The sequence below is a fragment of the Melospiza melodia genome, chromosome 3, assembly GCF_035770615.1.
Source record: "Melospiza melodia melodia isolate bMelMel2 chromosome 3, bMelMel2.pri, whole genome shotgun sequence".
Classification (NCBI taxonomy): domain Eukaryota; kingdom Metazoa; phylum Chordata; class Aves; order Passeriformes; family Passerellidae; genus Melospiza; species Melospiza melodia.
In genome coordinates, this window is record NC_086196.1 from 46,138,988 (window position 1) to 46,159,504 (window position 20,517).

The window sequence follows — 20,517 nt, forward strand, 5'->3', positions numbered from 1 at the left end:
AACCTGTTGAAAAAATCCTGCAGATAAGTTTATGTTTATTAGACAATTGTCTTATTTGCAGGAAAGTACTGCTAATAAATGATTGTTAGTCAGATAAAATTTTAGAGAAATAAAAAAAAAAAACACTTTTTGCTGTGAAACTAATGAGATTTACCTGTAGAGCAAATAACAGTACTAAGGCTGAGTAGTTAATCTCCACTCTGAGGAAATATATATGACTTGAATTTTACACACAAAAGACATTATAATTTTAAAGGGAAAATATTTTAAAAAATTAAAATTGCCCATATTTCATATCCAAAATACTTTAACTAGATGGAAAGCTCCCTGCTTTGGTGGGACATTTTCCTGGTGCTAATTACCCAGAATGAAAAGAGCCACACACCTGTTAATTATAAAACTTTTTCTAGCAAGAAAGGCACAAAATGTGTTATGCTTGTTTGCAAAGAGCAACTTCTCAGTGTCCTGCCTTTGAAAATATAATTTACAGCTTTTCCAATGCCTTCTTATCCTGCCACATTATGTTAGAGTAAACTTCTATACAGAGAGCATTTCATTCGTTTCAAATAAATTCTTGAATTACTTTTAGTTGTTAAAAATAAAAGTTCAAGGTAACAAAACTGACACAATCCTTTCTCAAAACAACCAGTTTCCAGAATAGACTAAAAACCAATACTTTCGTTGGCATTTCACAGAGGAAGACCATTACTCTGGTTAAACTTAAGTTCATTTTATTCTGTCAGCCTTTATTCTGCTCTTCTCCTTGTCTTCGTGTAAGTACAGATTGAGTTTCCTTTTTGCTTATGTTTAAATGTTATTGCAAAACCACTGAAAGCCGTGAGTGAAACAGACATCAGGTAGTAAAAAGCAAACTAGCTTCCTGAAATGAGGCTTCCTAAACCTCATTCAAGGCAGGCTGATTCCAGTTTAATGGATGGCAGGCCATGTATCCTTAAAACAGGAACAAACCCCAGACATTCAAGAGCTGTTTCAAACAAACACCCTAACTTTTCCAAAAACTGCATCACATCTTCTGCTTTAACATTTAGCAGAGCAAGTACCATCAAGCCCCTGGTCACCACATCCTGTGCTTAGGCTTCACTGTGATGAAAAAGAAAAAAGAGCCCCATAATGATTCATTCTGACATCAGTCTAAACCATATCCTCTGTCAGACAGACCAAACTCCAAAGAATCAATCTCCAATTCCACAAAAAAAAGCCAAGACAAACATTCAGTACAGAGACTTGTATCATTTGGGTGATGGACATAGACAGAGCTCATGGGTTTGATTGGCATACTTGGTCATACAGTATGCAGATTTTGGCAAATAGAAATAGACACTCATGCAACAGAACAAAGATGCTGCAAGTGTTTTCTAGAAACAAACACACCACAGGTTTGGTAATAAAAGACAAAAGGATTATTCTTGCATATCTTTGTTGCTTTATTGCCTAAAGTTAGAAAAAATCCCTCTCCCAACCTGTGCCGTCACTTCTCAGGTACAGGCTGAAGGTAATCAGTTTCTTAAATTTAGGAAAAATCTTGGAAGGTTCATACATAAGATTTTAATTAGCAGGAAGCTTGAGTAAAATCTAATTTTGCTCTCACAGAAGTAACACAAAGATGCAAACAAACTGAACCATAACTTCTACAGCCTGCACCTTTCTCATCTGATTGTTGCAAGCCAATGCAGATCTGTCAGCAGCTACTGCATACACAATCACAGAGAGAGATAACATAAATATCTTTTTGTTCCATTCAAGCAAAGATTGCTATTTAAAAATCAATGTACTAATTTCTCCAAATTATATCCTTATCTTGCTAGTGGCTGTAATCCTCACTGAAATTAAGCCAGGATTTGGCACACTAATAATCAATAATTAAGTAGCAAAGATAATTATAGAGTCAATGGGGAATTTACAGAGAGGAGTTATTAGTTTATAAATTGATTTGCATTCTAACTAGAGGTTGTATAATGAGGCTTGTGTGGCTGTCACGAACAGGCACCTGGGACATGATCCATGACTCTCTGCCACCCTCAGATTTTAGACCATTACAAAGCAGAACAGTTGTGAAGAAGGAAAAGGCAAACAGTTGTTTTTGCTCACAAGAGCAATTTTCAACCAAAGATCAATTCTGGCACTCTCCCAAAAGTGACAGAAGAATGTCATGAAGCCAGTGAAGCGATGCTGCCTGTCTTCTGTGTTGCCAGTGTGATTCATTCATTCACTATTATCCTGGGCTGCAGCTGCCCTGTCTAATAAGGCTAATGAACTCTCCACTACATCTCTCTGGCATTACTGACATACAGAATTGAACACCACAGCACCACTTGGAAAAAGTAGGTCTAAAAATGTGTTGAAGCAAATGAATACGTGTGTCTGAAGGAGCAGAGCAGGCATTATGATCCTTGCTGTTCTCATTTGAACATTCCTTCTTGCATGTTTCAAAAGATTCCACTGGCAATGTTTTTAAGTTTATCAAATTGTTAGTAGAGATCTTTTCTTTCATCTCAAAATTTCCACAGTATATCCACCACTAAAGTATCCATGTGTCTATATAAAGAGGTAAATACATATTCATCAAGGATTTAATAATAGAAGTTATTCACTTCAACTTAACTTCTGCTGCACAAGAGGTTACAATAGTTTTGGGGAATATTTTCACAGATGTCTATTTCAGGGCTGGTAACTCTGTTGGGGGGAAGTGTGATTCCCTGCAATGCAGAATGGAATAAAAACAGAATGGAATTAACACGCACTACCTTTCAGATTGATGATTACGTGAAAGCAAAGTGACAAAAAGGTATGGAGTTAGTGTTATGAGCAACCATCTTCTCACTGAGCTCAGTAAACTGGAAGGCTGTTCCACTGACAGGGGAGAAGTCCTTGGACAGCTTGTTGGACAGCACCTTACCTTTCCCACTTTGGCCTGCCTTGAGGTCTGGCACTACTGTCCTGCCCTCTACCCCAGTCACAAAGAAACAAGAGCAGAAAGACCAACCTCAGTGAGAGCTCAGCTGGTACACAAGCAAGCAGGACTCACAGGATAGCTCACCTTGTCTATCTGATTCCCAGTGAAAAGGCACTACAATAAGATTAACTTTTGCAACAAATGAATTTCCAACATTAACACAGCAGCAATAAGGACAAGTTTCCCCTGGGATCAACTAGAATGAGCACATCTGATCTGTAAAGCCAAGACAACATACAACATACACACACACTTCACATGCAGAAAAAGTACTTTGAAATACCAATATAACCACTAAATGAAGCTAGATCCATCTCTGTTTAAGGGCAACAATTTACTCTAATGCATGCAGACTAAGTCAGTTTCCACTGAATTAAAAAGTGGGATTCATTTTGTCTTCACTTAGTGTTAGCCTTTGATATATTACCTCTGACCACAAAACTAGGTTTTTACTGGTGTATTTATATTTATAAAGTCACCGAATAAAGGGCACTATGTCAAACTTCCATTTTAAATTATTTGTTGACCCATTTTTTCACAGGAGAAATCTGATACACTTTCATAGAAGAAAGAAAACAGAAACAAGATGGGGGAAACAAGCTCTAGGTTGAAGAGAGACGATGGGGATAAATAAATCTGACAGATGCTGATTAATATGATCTGACAAACATTCACTTTTTTGAGACTGAGTAAGTAACTATTATTATTGCAGGGAATTCATACCATGCAAAAGTATTTTAAGACAGAGTAACATAACAAAAAATCCCAGAAGAGAATGAGCATTTTCTTCTATTGTTATTCTGTTATTGACTCAAAACATACCATTATTTCACACATAAGATATAATAAATTATGATATTGTATTTTCTTGTGTGAAAGTATGAGCAATTGATGGAGAGCTATATGGTCTGAACTGAATGTAAAACCACAACCAGAGAAAAACACCCTTCTCCAGAGGATGGACCACATAATCTGAAGGAAGCTCCATAGATGCAAGACCACTTGGCTCTTATCACCTCAGCTTAACTAAAAGTTAAGCAATCTGTAATGCTACTTTCAGACTCAACTAATACAGAAATTCAGAAATTTCCGTTCATCCCCAGGGCTTGGATTCCTGATTTTGGTGTGCAGCAGTGTAATCCCATTCCAGAAAAATCTGAAATTGCTGAGTTATTGTTCTGTTAGTGCATCCTGGTCATTAGCTTGCCACTAAGTTTGGTTTTGATTACCTCCAAGTGAAATCAATGGATACTAAAAGGAATAGGCATCCAAACTCTTAGGCACACTTTCATAAATCAGCATCTTTCACCTGGTTATATCTATCTTTACATACAAAAAATAGCTTAAATTGTCTCTCTTATTTTTGTGATTTCTCATATTAATTTGTTTGCAAATGAAATAATAATTACTCATCTTTCAAATGCTTTGATGTTCTCACAAAAGAATCTGTATGGAAATAAAAATTCCTCACATTTCTGAACTCTTCTGACGTTGAAAACAAGTATTTTTTATTAACATGACATTTCCCCTAGGGGCAATCACCTCTTATGTTTCATGATACAAGTAATTAATGTTTTCATTCAACTTACCTGAGACTATGAATAGTATTTCTAGTGGGTTCCATCCTCATGTATCTGGTATCAGCCATATGGTAGGAAGGAATAATTACTGTTTATTAAGCCTACATTAAACTTTCAGAGAACAATTTTATGAGATGCCATAAGGTCGTATACTTACAGCAGTCATTAATCTTCTTTGGGCATCTTTAATCAAGCAGTTCTAGCAGAACCATTAAAAGATGTTAGGCCAACATAAATGCTGAAGTTATTATACAGGTTTTTGTCTTTAAGAACCAATATGCTACTGAATTATTTTCACATGTGAAATTGCTCTGTTTTAAGCTCTGGAATCAGGTTTCCTTTATAAAGGTAATTTTTTTAATGGTTTCTGACTCTGTAGTGAAAACACCATATGAACATGACATGCTGGTTTTAGAATTACTGTCAAGTATTCACAGCAAGAGCTTGGGAGTTGGATACAACATTTCTAACACGAAGAAAAATAACAGCAATCAAACAACTAACACCTAAAGCCCATAGCCAAAGTTCATGGAAGAGATAAGTAAAAATTGTCCAGTAAAATAGCCCTGAAATATTAAATAGAACAGTTTTAGGGGTTACTGGCATTGCTGTAGGTACTTGCAAAGAAAGTGGAGAATAGAACACTGCTGTAAAGGATATTGATGGCACCTCTGTGGTCCTGAACAGAGCTATTGCAGACATTGACCTCTGTGTCTTCCTGCTCTGCTACACCATGGCGGGAATTTGGCAGTAAATGGCTCTGTTACAACTCACACATGAGCTACCAGTGAAACAGTCTGGAGGAGGCAGATCTGGCACTTGGTCACATGCTTCCTCCCACAGAGGGTACTGCCTTTCCTAAGGAAGCTGCTGTGGTTGCCACACTTCCACAGGGAATTCATCTGGTGCCACAAAATATCAGCTAAAATATCAGTGCAGCTACACACACAGGAATTTGAAACAAGAGTGCCAGGCATCCAAAACCAAAAAAGAAATCAAGTTAGTAAAAAACCTGACTTCCAAATGTCAGCTAAAATGTCTTTTCCTTTGGGGCCCCTAAGCATTTTAAGAGGAATTCAGGAGGGGACAATAACAGATGTCAATGGAAAGATCAGATCCTTCGAAGGGAATTGTCATCAAAAGAAGTGAAGTATGGCTTCTATTCATAATATAATTCTTGAAAATGCATAATCAGCCCTTTTGAGGAAATTCTGCTAATGTTAAGCAAAGCACCCTTTTCATACTAATAAAGTTTCTAGGGCTCTAATATCTAGAAGTCATTACCCAAATGAGGTCCTCCAAAGGAACCCCACAGAAAGCAGCAGGAGGAAAGGAGGAGAAAGCACCTACGGGTAGTTGGGCCAGGCAAGGTAGGGTCCTGTTGGATTGGTGATGAATATTGATATCCAAAGTTTTTTCAGACACCTTTAAAAGACTGACTACTTGCATAAAGAGAGAACACAAACTATTAATAATTTTCCTTTTATAAATTGAACCTAGAATATTTTCCTGCAACATTTTAGAAGACAGAGAATTCCATAAGCTATTTAAGGTTGGAATTACTGTTCGGTAACCAACAGCAGTATTTTAATGGAAATTAGTTTAAAAACTGTTGCCAAACAGCTCAAATTGTCTTACAAGAGGAAAACAGCACAGCAAGGAAGATAAGACAGTCACATAAGGGTTTGTATATTGACTGGTCATTTTGAATAGTTTGAAATCACAGGTTCACAAATAACAAATACAATCTCACCTTAACCTGGAAAGAAGTGTGGTTTGAAAATAGGGAAATGTGATAAATATGTGTTTAAACAAATAGAGTCATGTTTTCAGCACAATGCTTCTTTCAAAAGGATGTAACCAAACCCTGACAGCATAAAGAAGTCATATGAGTGCTCACTTGATTCTCTGTGTATGCTTCTGCAGTGCATGTGGTTCTCCAGCTCATGCTTTTCAAAAGATTGATGAGGTCTGAAGAAATCATCTTAAGGAGAAAGATGTAAAGAATTCAGCGTGCTTAATTTATCAAAACATAATTGAGAGATGACTCAATACATCCGTGTGGGCATGAAAAATAGAGTTTGCAAAAGTGCTTTAGAAAAATGAAGTTAAGATGGATAAAGTATAGAAAATTCTTTTTTGTTGTACTTGACAAAGCACCTTTATAAATAAGGTTTTAATTCCTATAATTGAGGCTGATCAAGCTTTGAAATAAATAAGGAAAAGTTTGTTTCTGTACAGTCTGTTAATATAAGAAAAGTAGGATGTTTGAGAGATATGCTCTCTTTAAATGCAATTTGTTATGTGCAACGGTAAAAAACATAAGTCTATTCTATACAGAAACCAGAACAAAATATTAAATTTACGTTCCTTCTTTCAAAAATTTCTGAAAGAATGGGAGCTCAACATTTTCAGTCAGGGTAATCTTACAAAATTCAGAGGCCACTCTTTCTCAAACCTGTCCTCCTTTAAAGCTGTCTCTGACCTCCTTGGCTGGAAAAGGCTGCAGGAGGTTCTATTTGAACCAAAACAAGCAATTGGAGGAGCCAGCTAGTGTGAATGCATAAAACAGTAATAGTGTGCAAAGAAATCTAAATTTATTTCATAAGGACAATATATGAAATGCAAAGTCCCACATCTGAATGCTACTATTTTCATGTTAAAGATTTTTTTACTTCTTTTAGGATTTTTAAAGTCTTTTTCATATCAAGAACTAGGATCTCAGCTTTATATCTATGTATATATATATATATATGCATACATATATATATATATATATGTATATGTATATATGTATATGTATACACACACACAAACACACATATGAGAAAATCCACCCCATATCAACAAATCTGGAATTTTTAAAAGAATATTAAATTAGCAAGACTTCATTGCTTTGATACAACATAATATTTGTTAAACAAAGCATGAAAAGATACTATGCAAAAAAAGTTGTTTTTTGACTCATTGTTTCTTCCCTGTCTCTTTTTTTTGAGGCATGTAAAGAATCTTATAGAGGGAATTCTATTTCATTGGTTTTTTATTTGAATCTTTAGGTGAAAATGTATGAATACCTACACACAGTTGACATTAACAGGAACACTATAGCCAACTTAAGACATGTTTTCATTGCATCTGTAAGTATGTGATAACATTCCAAATTTAGTGATTGTTGGAGATAATAAAAAATTTGGAATGGCTTTGGGTCCTTATTTTTAATTGCATTCTCTTTCTTAATGTCTGATACACAATCCATTCATTAAAGTGGTAATCATGTTACTCTAAATTTTCTGTTCTAAAACTTTGGTATCCAGAGAGAGTTTAGATATTACTAAATAATAATAATAAAAAAATTAACAGAAATAACAAAATCATAGATACAGATACGAGAAAACTAGCCTCACAAATTTGCAGGTGAAAAAGTCATAATTCTGTTTTTCCAGGAGACAGTTCAACAGCTTTGTGACTGGCAAAATCCTTGGGGGAAAAAGGTTAACCACTAATGAAGCAAAAATATATGACACAGAAAAAAGAATTAGCATTTGAAACAATGAAAAAGGATTGGGAAAAGAAAGCATTTGAAGCAAATTAACATACATTTGCTATTAAGTTTCAAGAAAAGGTAGGTAGTTCTGAAGAGAAGTCATTTTTTACTCTTTTGATAGTCAAGAAATTATCACAAATTGAAAATCAGTAAACAGGAAAAATACCAGAATGTCTTTGCACAGCTTGTTGACAGTTGGGAATTGGTTACCAGACAACAAACAGAGAAAGTAAGTATTATGTATCTACTTAGACAAAACAGTCATATATTGCCATGGTTTCTTAAGAATAAAAATATTTAAGAATATAAGCAACAGTTGCTTTTAAAATTATTTTATTTCAGAAAAAATGGAGTAAAAACTAAAATCTGTATAACTGTGTCTCATTCTGCTCAAGGGTGCCAGGGTGTTCTTAATTTAATTTACCAGACTGGTCTCCCTGAGTTGTGCAACACCTACACACCAGGGTCCCAGGAGCTCCACCACAGACACCCCACACTGGCGCACATCAGGGTCTCAGCTCATGTTCAGCTGGGAGCCCACCTTACTCTGGGAATCCGACACTCCACAGCTCAAATGCACTTTGAGATTTAAATGAAGGGGGAAAATGACACCCTGGTAATTTTGCCATGATTTCTTTTTTTTTTTTTTTAATAAAATATGTTTCTGTCACTTTCCTAAAGCAATTATCACATTATTAAAAGGACTGAAATTACTTGCAAATATCAAGCTTCAAGTTTTATACATAAAAATTATTTATTCGTTATTCTTGTAAATCAGAGAACTCAGGTTACTTTTATATCTTTCTATCTTATATTGTACTGTAAACAAGGAAGTTTTCAGCCGTAACCACTCACCACATTAACAGATAAATTCTTCAATATCCTTTCCAAAAATGAAGAGGTCTCCTCAAGCTGCTCACTGTCATAAGGGCTAGAAGCCTGTTCAAAACTCTGTAAGATGTATGGAAGGCTTGTACTTTTTCAGTGTTTTATTTTCCAGAACTCTTTTAACAGTCGGGCTGCATGGTTCAATTATTTCATTTTGGTTACAAAGCCTGCAGAGCTTCCAGTGGGTAAATCCTGGTAATAATTCTGTTCTACCTGTGTCTGTAACAAGCCAGAGAAGCTGAGAAGATAATTTTTATGACTCTAATTCCCCACTGGTTGGTCTTTGCTGCAGGCCTGGTGATGGCATGCAGTCAAGCATATGAAAGAGGCTTAGCATTTCTCAGCATGCATGGCAGCTGCAATCCAGCCCACAAATTTCTTCAGCCACAAGCAGAAGGCATGCTAGAATAGTGCCACAAAACAGTGCTCAGGGGTATATCTGCCCTCTATCAAATCCTGCTCTTTCTAAAGCTGGGGCAACACAAACATTTTCTCATTGTATTCTGGATTTATTTTCCCAAGTCCTGTTTAGCTAGAGGTTGCTCCCTGTTCTGCTTAAAAAAAGAACCATTCTAAAGAAGTCTAATAAAAACCCTGTATTTTAATTATTTTCCCCAAAGAAAAAAATAAATTTCAGAAACCTTATTGCTTTATAAATGAGTTTTCAGTTTTGAATGCTTTTCTCCACTTCTGCAGAGCACACTTAATTGTCTAAGTCATTAAATAAATTTTCTAAGTATTTTCCTTTTCCTAGAAAGCGTTTTGATAATAACTAGTAATCTTTTTTTCTTCCATTGATTATGATTTTTTTGTGGATCTTATTTTACTGAATTCACCTATTCATTTTTGTAATCCCATGAATGCTTAGACATGTTTTATCCTATAAAATCTGTTATGTCCAAAGGACTCCCGTAAACATAATTTGCAATATTAGTTTCTGATAGCATTCTTTGCAATTAATCTTCACAAGACAACAATTTGCATTTTTTAAAAGCAAGTTGGTCATTTTAGCTACCTGCTCTTTCTGGTTGTAAGGATAAACAGTTTCATGCAGTGAATAGTAGTGTAATACGTTACAGAAGGATATTTTGGGAAACAGAATTTTAAAGACCATGATAGCCGGAAGGGAGCAGAAGAAAGCAGAAATGAAAGTTATTGTCAAATTTGTTTCCCAATAGCCTTCTGTTAGGCATTCTAACTCTAAAGTCAGACACATTTCAATCTCTTTCAAACAGGCACAGACCCACAACAATGGCTTTGTCATCAAATTATATATCCAGATTATTACCTTCCAAGAGGAGTTGTGCTATTCCATTTCATGGATTAAAGTCATAAAATTTAAGTCACAGAATTACTTTGAAATTTTTTGAGAACTTAGAGATTTATTTCAGGTTCACGTTAAAAAAAAAAAAAAGTTACTTTAGTTTTATAGCCTTTCCCATTGTCATGACCTTTCTAAATCACAGTGAACTTCTGGAGAAAAAAAAAAGTTTTATACAAACTTTTAGGACAGATAATAAAGCACAAAAGTACAGTGGCTTTATTATATCCGATTAAATGGACATGAATCCCAGCAATTTGTATCCAAAATTAATTGCCCCTCTAAGTGGAGGCTTAGGAAACAGTAAGAACACTGTTGATGTCTCTGTCCGACAGAATCAAAGCAGTCTTGCTTGGATAGCACTTTTGGACAACGTTTAACCCAGGCTTCTACTCAGAGTTGAACTTTGAACACCTCCAAGGATGGGAGTCCCTGGACAACTTTTCCAGTGCTTCACCCCTCTCGTAGTAAAAAGATTTTTTTCGAATTTCCAGACTATATCCCATGATCCACTGTTTAGTCCCCTTGTCCATGGTATGTAGGGTTAGCACAACCAATTCCCATACATTCTGAGCAGGACACTCATGACTTTCTAGACTTCTGTTTCTTCTATTTAATTGGCATTATATTTTTTCAAAATAATCTCTTTTATAAAGGGAAGAATCCTGTCCAATGAAACTGCCCTCCCTGCAAAGCTAGTGCAAATGGCTCAGAAGATGTTTAGTCAAACCTTTAAAAAAACTAAGTATGAGATGCAATTATTATTATGATTTAATGAAATTAAGCTTCATATTGTTATATTGTTGACTTCCCCTCACTACTCCCTCAGAAAAGAATTGTCTTAAAGAATGCAGAAGCAATAGTTTTCAAAGGCTGTTCTCCTTGGAGAAAAGTACAAAAATTTATCAGATCAATACAGTCCTCATGAATTTTCAGAAATTAAGACAGTGTTTTCCTTAGAAATTGATTTCCTTTTGGGGCTGCAACATTGTATGTTCTCATTATTCAGGAGAAAAATCTGGGAAATTCACTCTTTCAGTTAAACTGTAAAAAGCTCTGGGGTTACAAGATTCAAAATGAAATAAGCATTTCTTTCCAACATTTTTCTTACGCTTGTTTTATGCCTCCAAATTATAACAGATTAATTAATTTGAATCATATTAAGAGTACAGGTGTATTGCAAAAGTAATTTACAGAAACATCAATCGTTTCAGATCCCATATTGAGTAAGTTAATTTTGCATATTAAGAGGGTACTATATCATTTCACCATGTAATAACAGTGATAAAGTATCTAACAATATCTGTATGCACCCAAAAGACTTCTTTTCCACTAAAAATGCTAATTCTTCTCTAATTAGTAATTATGCCAGAATTCCCCTTTTCCAGCTAGTCATAGCACACATGTTATAATACAGGTAATTGGGCTTTCATGGCTATATAGCTAACTCTGCCATACATGCATAGCATAGTCAGAATATATACAGTAAGTCTGAGATGTCCCTAAATATCATCACACACATTAGTTCTTTTATGTTCCTCAGCTGTCTCTGGGTATATTACTAGAATAATTCTAATTTTGTCAAAACAATTAATTTTGCCTGCTCCTGACCCTTTACTACCCCGGTCTGTATAAGGTTTTGTGAGTTGGTTCATTTATTTTCTCCGGATTGCCACTTCCTGCTTTTATGATTGTTTGAAACTCTCATTGTTCCCATGCAACTGGACAGGTTTGTATAATTATTCTGTGCATGTCTTGTCCACAGAAAAGAAGAGGAGAGCATTTGACCTAGAAATATGGTACCCTAAATCCAGTTGCCTGAGCCAGAATCCATCTTATCCCAACATCTCCCTGTTCAGTTCGTTCTGGTGCATCACTTAGAACCCCTGGCTATACTCTTTCGAGTTTCTGGAGCATGTAACATTTACATACAGTGAAGAAACTTCAGAGGATCTCAGGTAATAAAAGTAATCCAAACTGTGAGAACACAAATTAAGCCTCAGCAAGACACAATGAGGATGCAAAGCCAGAAAAAAAGATATCAGATAATGAGAGTAGGGCTCTGGGACATCTGAACTTCACCAGCCTACAGTGGCAAGACCACAAGCACAGTAAATAACTTGTTTACTGCATCTAGGTCAACTTGGTCAAAACAATGCCTGAACAGATGTTCCTACACACAAATAATGGTTAAACTGCAAACTGTATAATTGGGCCACAGTTTCTCAAGAGGTGCTCATATATGCAAAATGTTAACTATAAAACCGCCTTGAACAGTAATTTGCTTTCAGAGTTACACTTGCTCATACTTAAATTGCTGCAATTGACAAATTAAGCAGCAAACAACAGAAGAAGAATTTAACGTGACTTGTTTTTTAGCAATTCTCCCAGGCAGAACATTTTGAGCAGTATTATTTGGATTGCTCCTCAGAAGCTGATTTTAACCAGCCTTTTCTAACTCCGTTGTATTCCTATGGCAAGGAACCTATAATCTGCATAAAAATGATGTAGGTGAAATGTGCATATTAGTCTTGCAGGCATATAAATTACTTTGATAATTTTTTTTAACCAAGTACATCCAGATAAGAGGCTACTGTAATTCAGACTGCACAAAGATTCCTTACATAAATATTATAAATAATTAGTAAGTAATTATACATGAACTCCATGATGCATATAGAAGTGAAAAGTGTATAGATTATTGATTATATACTTTGGAGATTGCTATTAACACTCAGTACTGGGAAGTCCCTAATTTATATTTGCATGCTTCTTAGATGTTAGGGATCATTAAGACAAATAAAGATTTGGAAAAAGATAAAAGAATGATTTCCAGTCTGTGACATACAAGAGGGTTTATGAAATCATCTGCAGAAGCAAAATTTAAACAAGAAATGGATTTCATATATTGCCAAGGACTACTAGTTAGGAAAATTATATTGTATTTTTTTCTGAAATGATCCAGGATTATTTTGGCCTTTTTATACAATCACTTCCAAGTACTGCAAAATATGGGGTATTAACCTACTGATATGGGGCAGAAGTCTGAACAAATAGAAATAAAAACTGCCTCATTACAGTCAAGAACAATGAAAGCTAAATCAGGGAGAGACAAATTCCACATTCTCTGGATGTATCTTTACATTTGTGTATTTCAATTATTATTAATTCTACACTAGTCTGAGCATAAAGAACCAGTGAAGAAAATAAGTTCAGTGTCAGTATTTCCTATCCAAAGCTCATTCCATTCTGTCAGATTTATTTAAACACTGAGTGGTCTTCCAGCTGTGCACAGAACACTATGAACCACTGCTCTTTTCTAAAATAAGGTTTATTTTTATTACCATTTTATTATTATTTATTATTTAGGGTTACATTGTAAATCCCCGTAAAACAGATCAGTAGTTGCATCAAAACTATGAAGCTACTTATTCTAATATAGATTGTAGATACCTAAAAAGTTCACAGTATTTTAGTTAGTGCCTGAAATTTTATCTTGTTTGGACAGAACCAAAAATCAATGGCCACTATATGGTCTAGCAGTATTAATTTTTTTCTATTTCCTATTCAGTGAATTTACAACTTTCCTTCCATTAGGCAGACTACACGATAAAAGGACATGCCTTGTTGTCAGCACCAAGCAGCTGTTTAATCAATTTAACTTCAATTTGTTCTCACGAGGAAGTGTCTGCAAGTCTGTGCATATCAGCAGGTCCAGCGGTGCTGCCAGAGGACTGAGCCAATAACACAACCAAGAGAACACAGATGTTCACTTGTCTTCCTTTCCCAGGCACAGGGGGAGATGGGAAGGGACCCCTTCAGAACGGGATGCACTGAGTATAGCATGAGCACATTACCACAGGAGGGAAGAGCAGTCCCTCTGGATGCCACTGTTTAAGGCAGATGCCATCCATTCTCCTGCCTTCCTGCTGATCTGCATGACAGGCACAGCATGGCTCACAGAACAATGCTTCTTTGAGCCACGCTGTGCCTGTCGTGCAGATCACACCGAGAACAACACTTCTCCAAAATTACTGCAATTTATTAATCTCCAAAGAAATACAACAGTGTCTGACCCTTTACACTTCTTCCATTTATTCACTTGTAGCTAAAGGACAGGAGAACTTTCCCTTCTCTGATTCTCACAGCATGGTTCTATTTTTTCAGTGCAATCAATTCATGCAGTTTCATTCTATCCTCCTAGCACTACATAAAGAACAACTAACCAAAACCTTTTGATCTATTTCAATTCTCAGTTCCCATGATCCAGAATTCTTTAGCCATACTTTCAGCATTCCAAAGGTTCTTATTAAAACATATATCTAGAGAGAGAGGTATTTTGTATGTATAATGCAATTGCTACAAAGTCAGTGACTGCATCTTGCACACGAACTTGGAGCATTTACACAATGGACCAGCAAGGACCTTCAGTTTATTTTAATTGTGAGGTTGTCAGCTTTTCCCCCTTCCATTCCAAAAATTTCAATACGTCCTTTCAGGAGAACTTTAGCTCAGATGTTCCCATCCAGCAGCAAATGAATAGGTTAAGCCTTTGTAATTGCAGATTAGCCCATAGCCATTTTATTAGAGAAGCAAGCTGCTCATACCTACAGCCTCAACTCCTGACCTCCACTGACACAGCAGAAGGATGGAGATCTTCAGCAGCTGCTGAGAAAGGTCTTCCCTACCACGTAACAGACACTTCCTTTTGCCTAAACATCCAATTCGCAATATCCAAACCAAAAATATAATTGTGAAGTAAAATGGAAGGAGTTGCATGGATACGTTTAAAATAATATGCAAATGAAAATGAAAACTGTAGTCCAGAAAAAAACCCTACAAAAAACTGCTAAAAAAGGTATAAATATATCTTTCTGCTTAAATACCTTGCAAATTTTCCTTAAGAAATTATTTAAGATATGTACAGCCTGAAATTCTTTTTGTAACCTAGCTTCTATGGTTTGGCATGGCTTTAGAAAAGAAAACTGATGAAGAAGTAACTAATTATACAAATAAAAGCAGCTATGACTTAAAAGAGAGAGATTGCAGAAGATTGCAGAAGGTGTATTTATGAGCATAAATATTAGACAGATTTAAACAAAGAACATACCCACCCATGCTCTCTGTGACAGATGTCTTATCATTTGACAAAGATTGTTTTGGACACCAGCTTTATTTGTTTTGGCTAATGAACAAAAAATAGTTAAAATATTCTAGTTTAGAAAATATGACATCCTATAAATACTTCACAGGTGATTATGTAAGTAAACTGAATTATTTAGTGCCTCTGAAGATGGCAGGAATATTATCATAGCTATAGAAATAAACATTAATGCAATTCCTAGTAGTAAGAGCTCCAGAACAGCAGGAAGACAGTAGAAATTAAAATACTGAACTACTTAAATAGCATATTAATGCTATTAGAATTAATCTTGTAGCCATGCAGTGGCCAAGGATATTACAGAATCATTATCTTCCTTTCAATTTTCTGTGATTGTCTCAGTAAAAAAAAAATCCACAGATAGGCTTCAAACTTTAAACCACAAAGAAAGACACAATAACAGATAATCAGAAGAAGGTGTAAAAATTGTCAATTCAAAGGGAGAAACATATAAGGAGGCAACAACTTCCACAAATAAATCACACTGCAACTACTCTTCCATCTTACTTTGTTTTTCCGTTGCCTTTCATTTCTTCATTCCTTTGCTGAAATCAACATGGATGTGCTGGGATCATCAGTTTTGGAGGTCTTCTCAATTTTTTTCACATTCAGAGATAAACAGCAAAAATTCTGTCTTTGCTTTTTTCAAAAAAGGGTGGGAGACACTTTATTTCCCCCTGAAAGTTATTGTTTTACTGACAAAATCAGTAAATTTAATTAACAGCTGAAAAAAATTAGCATACACAAATGTATGTGTAAGTATAACCTTACCTTAACTATAACATGCATAACATGCATAAACCCCAATTTTTTAAATTTCTTGGATCTAAAACTGTAGTTTTCAAGTGACATGTTATTATCATCTGCTCTTGTACATTGTGCTAGTATACAGCACACTTGTGTCAATGTTGATTTCTTCTTATGCAACTATTAAAGGCGTGAACTGTCTGTATTAGTTGACTGTTTACAACACAAAAAATCAAAGAAGTTGCATTTGGAACAGTCTCAGGAAGTTCAGTAGTTTTCAGTAAAATCTAAGAATTTTTTTCAACTTTGTTTAAGGCTAAAATAAATTTAACTGTATTAAATTGTATCCCACAGTGTGTATTATATAGTATGTGGACTGCTTGAATGATATTATCCTGTTAAAAGTGCACATTAGAGGGTTTTTTTGTTGAATTACCTGTTAAGATAAAGGCTCTCCATGGCAAACTTAGTGCATCAAACAGGAAATGCTAAGTTTCTGGGACTCACAGAAAGCCTACAGCCACTGCAGAGGGGACGGCATAAACCAGTCTGAAGGTCTGCCAAAGAAAGTCCAAATCCTTTTTCAGCACTGCACACTAATCTTGTAAACTCTCCTGACCAGCTCCTAGATGTAGGAATTTGCTTCTGTTAAAGCTATAATTGATTTAATAAATGAAGATTTTTCATACCTAAACTTTTTGCACCACCATATAATCAGTTGATCTCATCATAAAAGAAATCTCTATTGTTTAAGCCTGGCTTCACAAATATTTTACAGCATACTGGATTCAACAGGAAGGATGCCCCAGGAGTTCTTTGACTTGAACTTGAGGTTAAAGAAACATGTCTCATTTATTCTGGTATTTACCCACAAAGCCCATTTGAATTTGTTTTGAAGATAAAGGAATCTTGAAATATCTCTCAGAATCATTAGCTATATATTTTTCTACAAAATGTGCAAAACTGAAACAGCCTGTGTACCTACGTGTGTCAAATAACAATTATTCTCATGTTGTACAACCACAACTCCCCATTTCTAAATCTTAGACACAAATCCCAGAAAGGCTGAATAAAGGTGCCTCATGAAGTTTTTCCAAATAGGGAGGAAACAGAGTTGTACTGAACAGTCCAGTCTGGGTGGGAGTGGTTTAAAAACTGAATACGATTTGAGGTTGCTGTCCCTGTCCCTTGCACTGTCACCAGTCTGCCCAGCCTCTGTCTTCAAATCTTGCAAGTTTGAGAATTTTACCAGAGCTGTGAATAGGATACCAAATTCAACAAAATTCACAGAACTAAAAGTCTAGCTTTTAAGAATACAGCCTTAGCATTTTTAAGTGACTATTCCCGTAATCGTCATTTTTTTCTTTTTTTTTTAGCTATAACTGAATATTGATACGGAATTTTTTATGACAAAAAATGTGACCTCTAAAGAAATGAGGGAGAGCAACAGAACAGCAAGAAGTCCAGCAGAGAAGACCAAAAACAGTACCAAAACCTCTCATTAAGGAAAGAGTAGCTTAATCCTGGTTTGAAATTAATTTAGGAATTGATAAAAGGATTCTATAACAAAGACTTCAAATGCTACCAAAACCAGCTTGTTTCCATTCTGAATGTCTCTTTTTATTTGTAAAGACTGGCATTACAATTGAAAAGGACTCAAAATGGAGTAATGTACACATCATTGGTGTTTCATGATGTAACTGATGGAGTCCCTGAATGGATATTGCTTCAGCTTTGCTTTTAAAAAATAATTTAACAAGAAAATTTTCAACTCCACTATCGATCACAGGTGGCAGAAATGAAAGAAAGAAAAAAAAAATAAACTGAAATTACTGTCAAATTCATAACATATATTCATATTGTTGGTTGATGACACTTGTTCCAGATGTACAATAAAGCCCACAACACTTTATTACTATGGATATAATTATTGTGAATGTTTTTTCATGTTGATCAACTCGTTTCTGAAGGTTGTTTTTTGATTGTTTTAAACTTGCATAATAAACATGCAATGAAACATTTCTTGTTAAAGTGTTTTTTGCAGCTGTCTTGTATTCATACAAAGATTTCATAAAGTAGCAGTGTTGTATCAGAGCATTACCAAAATAAGAGCAAAAAGCTAAAGAGGAAGTTAAATGAGAAATGAACTTGATGAGAATAACCTAATCTTGTCCTGAGACACTCCAGTCTTGTTAAAAAGATGTGCACAATCAAATCCCTTCCTCCCAAACCCACCAAAACCACAAAATAAATACTAAATTGAAAGGGAAGATATAAAGAAAAAAAAATTATGTCATCATGCACTCATCTTCTGCATAGCTCAACCCACATATAGTAAGGCACTATTTCCCCACAACTTAGTGTCCACAACAATCTTTTTATGGTGCTCTGTGAACTATATATAGTTCCTTCCAGGATGATGAAATAAACAGACCAAATGAGTGTTGCTACCATGTCACCCCATGTGTGATCTTTTAGACAAGGGTATCATCTGGCAGTTTCAAAAATAAGCTGTCTCAAGTCTCTACTTGTGTGTGCATGTTATGTATAGGGACATCTTTTGTCTGTGCAAGTGGTTGGTTTGGTTCCAAAGTTGCTGTAATTTTTCATTGTTCTTTACTCCAGTGTCTTCAAAGCAAATACACAAGAAAATAAAAGTGCAGTTGGATCATTAAAAACAGAGCTTTGGTGCTCCAAAATGCACACAGCTTTGGGGATTTAAGAAATCTTTTAGACATTCCAAAAAGAGCTGGGAAATACATGGACATTTTTGTCCACAAATCCTCATTTTTGCTTAGTTGAGCTGGTCTTCATATTGTTTTCGGAAGCAATCACCAGCAGGGAAAAACTCCCAGCATCGTTCTTGATACATTTTCCAAACATATGATTCCTGAAAAAAACACAGTTAAAATTATTTAACTTGATTTAATGAGAAATCATCAACCATTACTTTTTTTCCTCTTTTATTTATATATCACTTCACTTTGATTCTGTGCATGCAAGGTTGTTAAACATCAATCTTCAAGAATCATGTTAATGATTTTGATTAGTTGAGAATAGCTTTTAGGTTTTTGTCACCTGGTCAAAAAGCACTATAGAAATGCACAGAAGAGAACCAGGTAGTTTATTTCTTTTTGCACATCAAGGAGCACTGTAATGCTCAATTGAAGTCGGCCACAAGACAGATAAGCAGGGCACGTAGAATATTTTCCATCATAGAAATATGACTGAATTTCTGCATCAGTCATTTCAAAACAGGCCTACAAAAATAAATAAAACAAAATGACCTTTATAGTCAGTATTTTCTGAGTCAGTTGCGTTCAGTATTTCTTCCTTTCTGATTATTTGTTTGGGTAGGGTCTCGAGACATTCCAAAGAATAATAAAGAATATGGCAGTTTATTCTATTTTAATCACACCAGTTAAATGTGTTTTTTATGATGAAAATTTCATGGTAGAAAAGACATACGTTACACCAGTTACAGAACCATAGAATTATTTAGGCTGGAAAAGATCTTTTAGATTATTGAATCCAACCATAAACTAGTGCCAAGTCTACCACTAAAGCATGTTCCTAGAAGTTATGTAGAATGAAGTATGCTCAATTTTCAAACTATCACCTATCACTATCACAATCACAGTATCAAAACTGAACAGTCAGTAGAAATCTGTCTTCAGTGAATACAGTAGGACATACTGCCAAGAAAACAGAAAGTGCATATAAAAAAGACCTTCAAAAATCTCAGTTAGCATGAAATTCTCATGACACATAAAATCTCGTACTGGACAAGGCTGAGATTTATGCAAAGAAGATGATTACAGCAGACATGTCAGAGTTCAGAAAGAGTAAACTACATAGATTTATAGCAAATCATCCTTCTGACACAAGTCTGTAGGATTATTTATGGGACACTATTAATTTCTTTTGTGTTTGATCTGCAACACAGGAACATTTGCCTAGTCAGCTGAAAGACTATCACTAGGAAAGAAAAAGACTGTAAATGTCATACATTTATTAGTGACTTCTAGTATATTTAAAGAAAGTTGAAGGGGGCACCAGAAACTTAAAAGAATGGAGAAGAACACAGTAGAAACCTCCAGAGAAAAGTTCACATATTTTTCATTTTAGATATACACACAAGTTCCCTCATATGGAATTATTCAGGACTGTAGACATAGAAGATCATACACAGAGGATAATAATAAAAGACAAAGACTATTAAAAGAAGGATCAAAAGAGAGAAATTAAGAGTGTTGCTTACACAGAATACTTCAACGTTCTGTTTGTCATTACCTTTGTTTA

The 20,517-nt window shown here is 35.2% G+C and overlaps 1 protein-coding gene across 10 annotated transcripts in view; it reads right to left on the reverse strand.

The window, feature by feature from the left end:
* Positions 1-17,810: 17,810 nt before the first annotated feature.
* RYR2 (ryanodine receptor 2) overlaps positions 17,811-20,517 on the reverse strand; it is a 381,629-nt gene continuing 378,922 nt past the window's right edge. For all 10 annotated transcript variants that reach the window (XM_063151586.1, XM_063151578.1, XM_063151584.1 and 7 more), the window contains one exon: positions 17,811-19,105. In XM_063151586.1, coding sequence (XP_063007656.1) covers positions 19,010-19,105 — 96 coding nt within the window. In that variant the 3' untranslated portion in view covers positions 17,811-19,009. The remainder of the gene's footprint in view (positions 19,106-20,517) is intronic.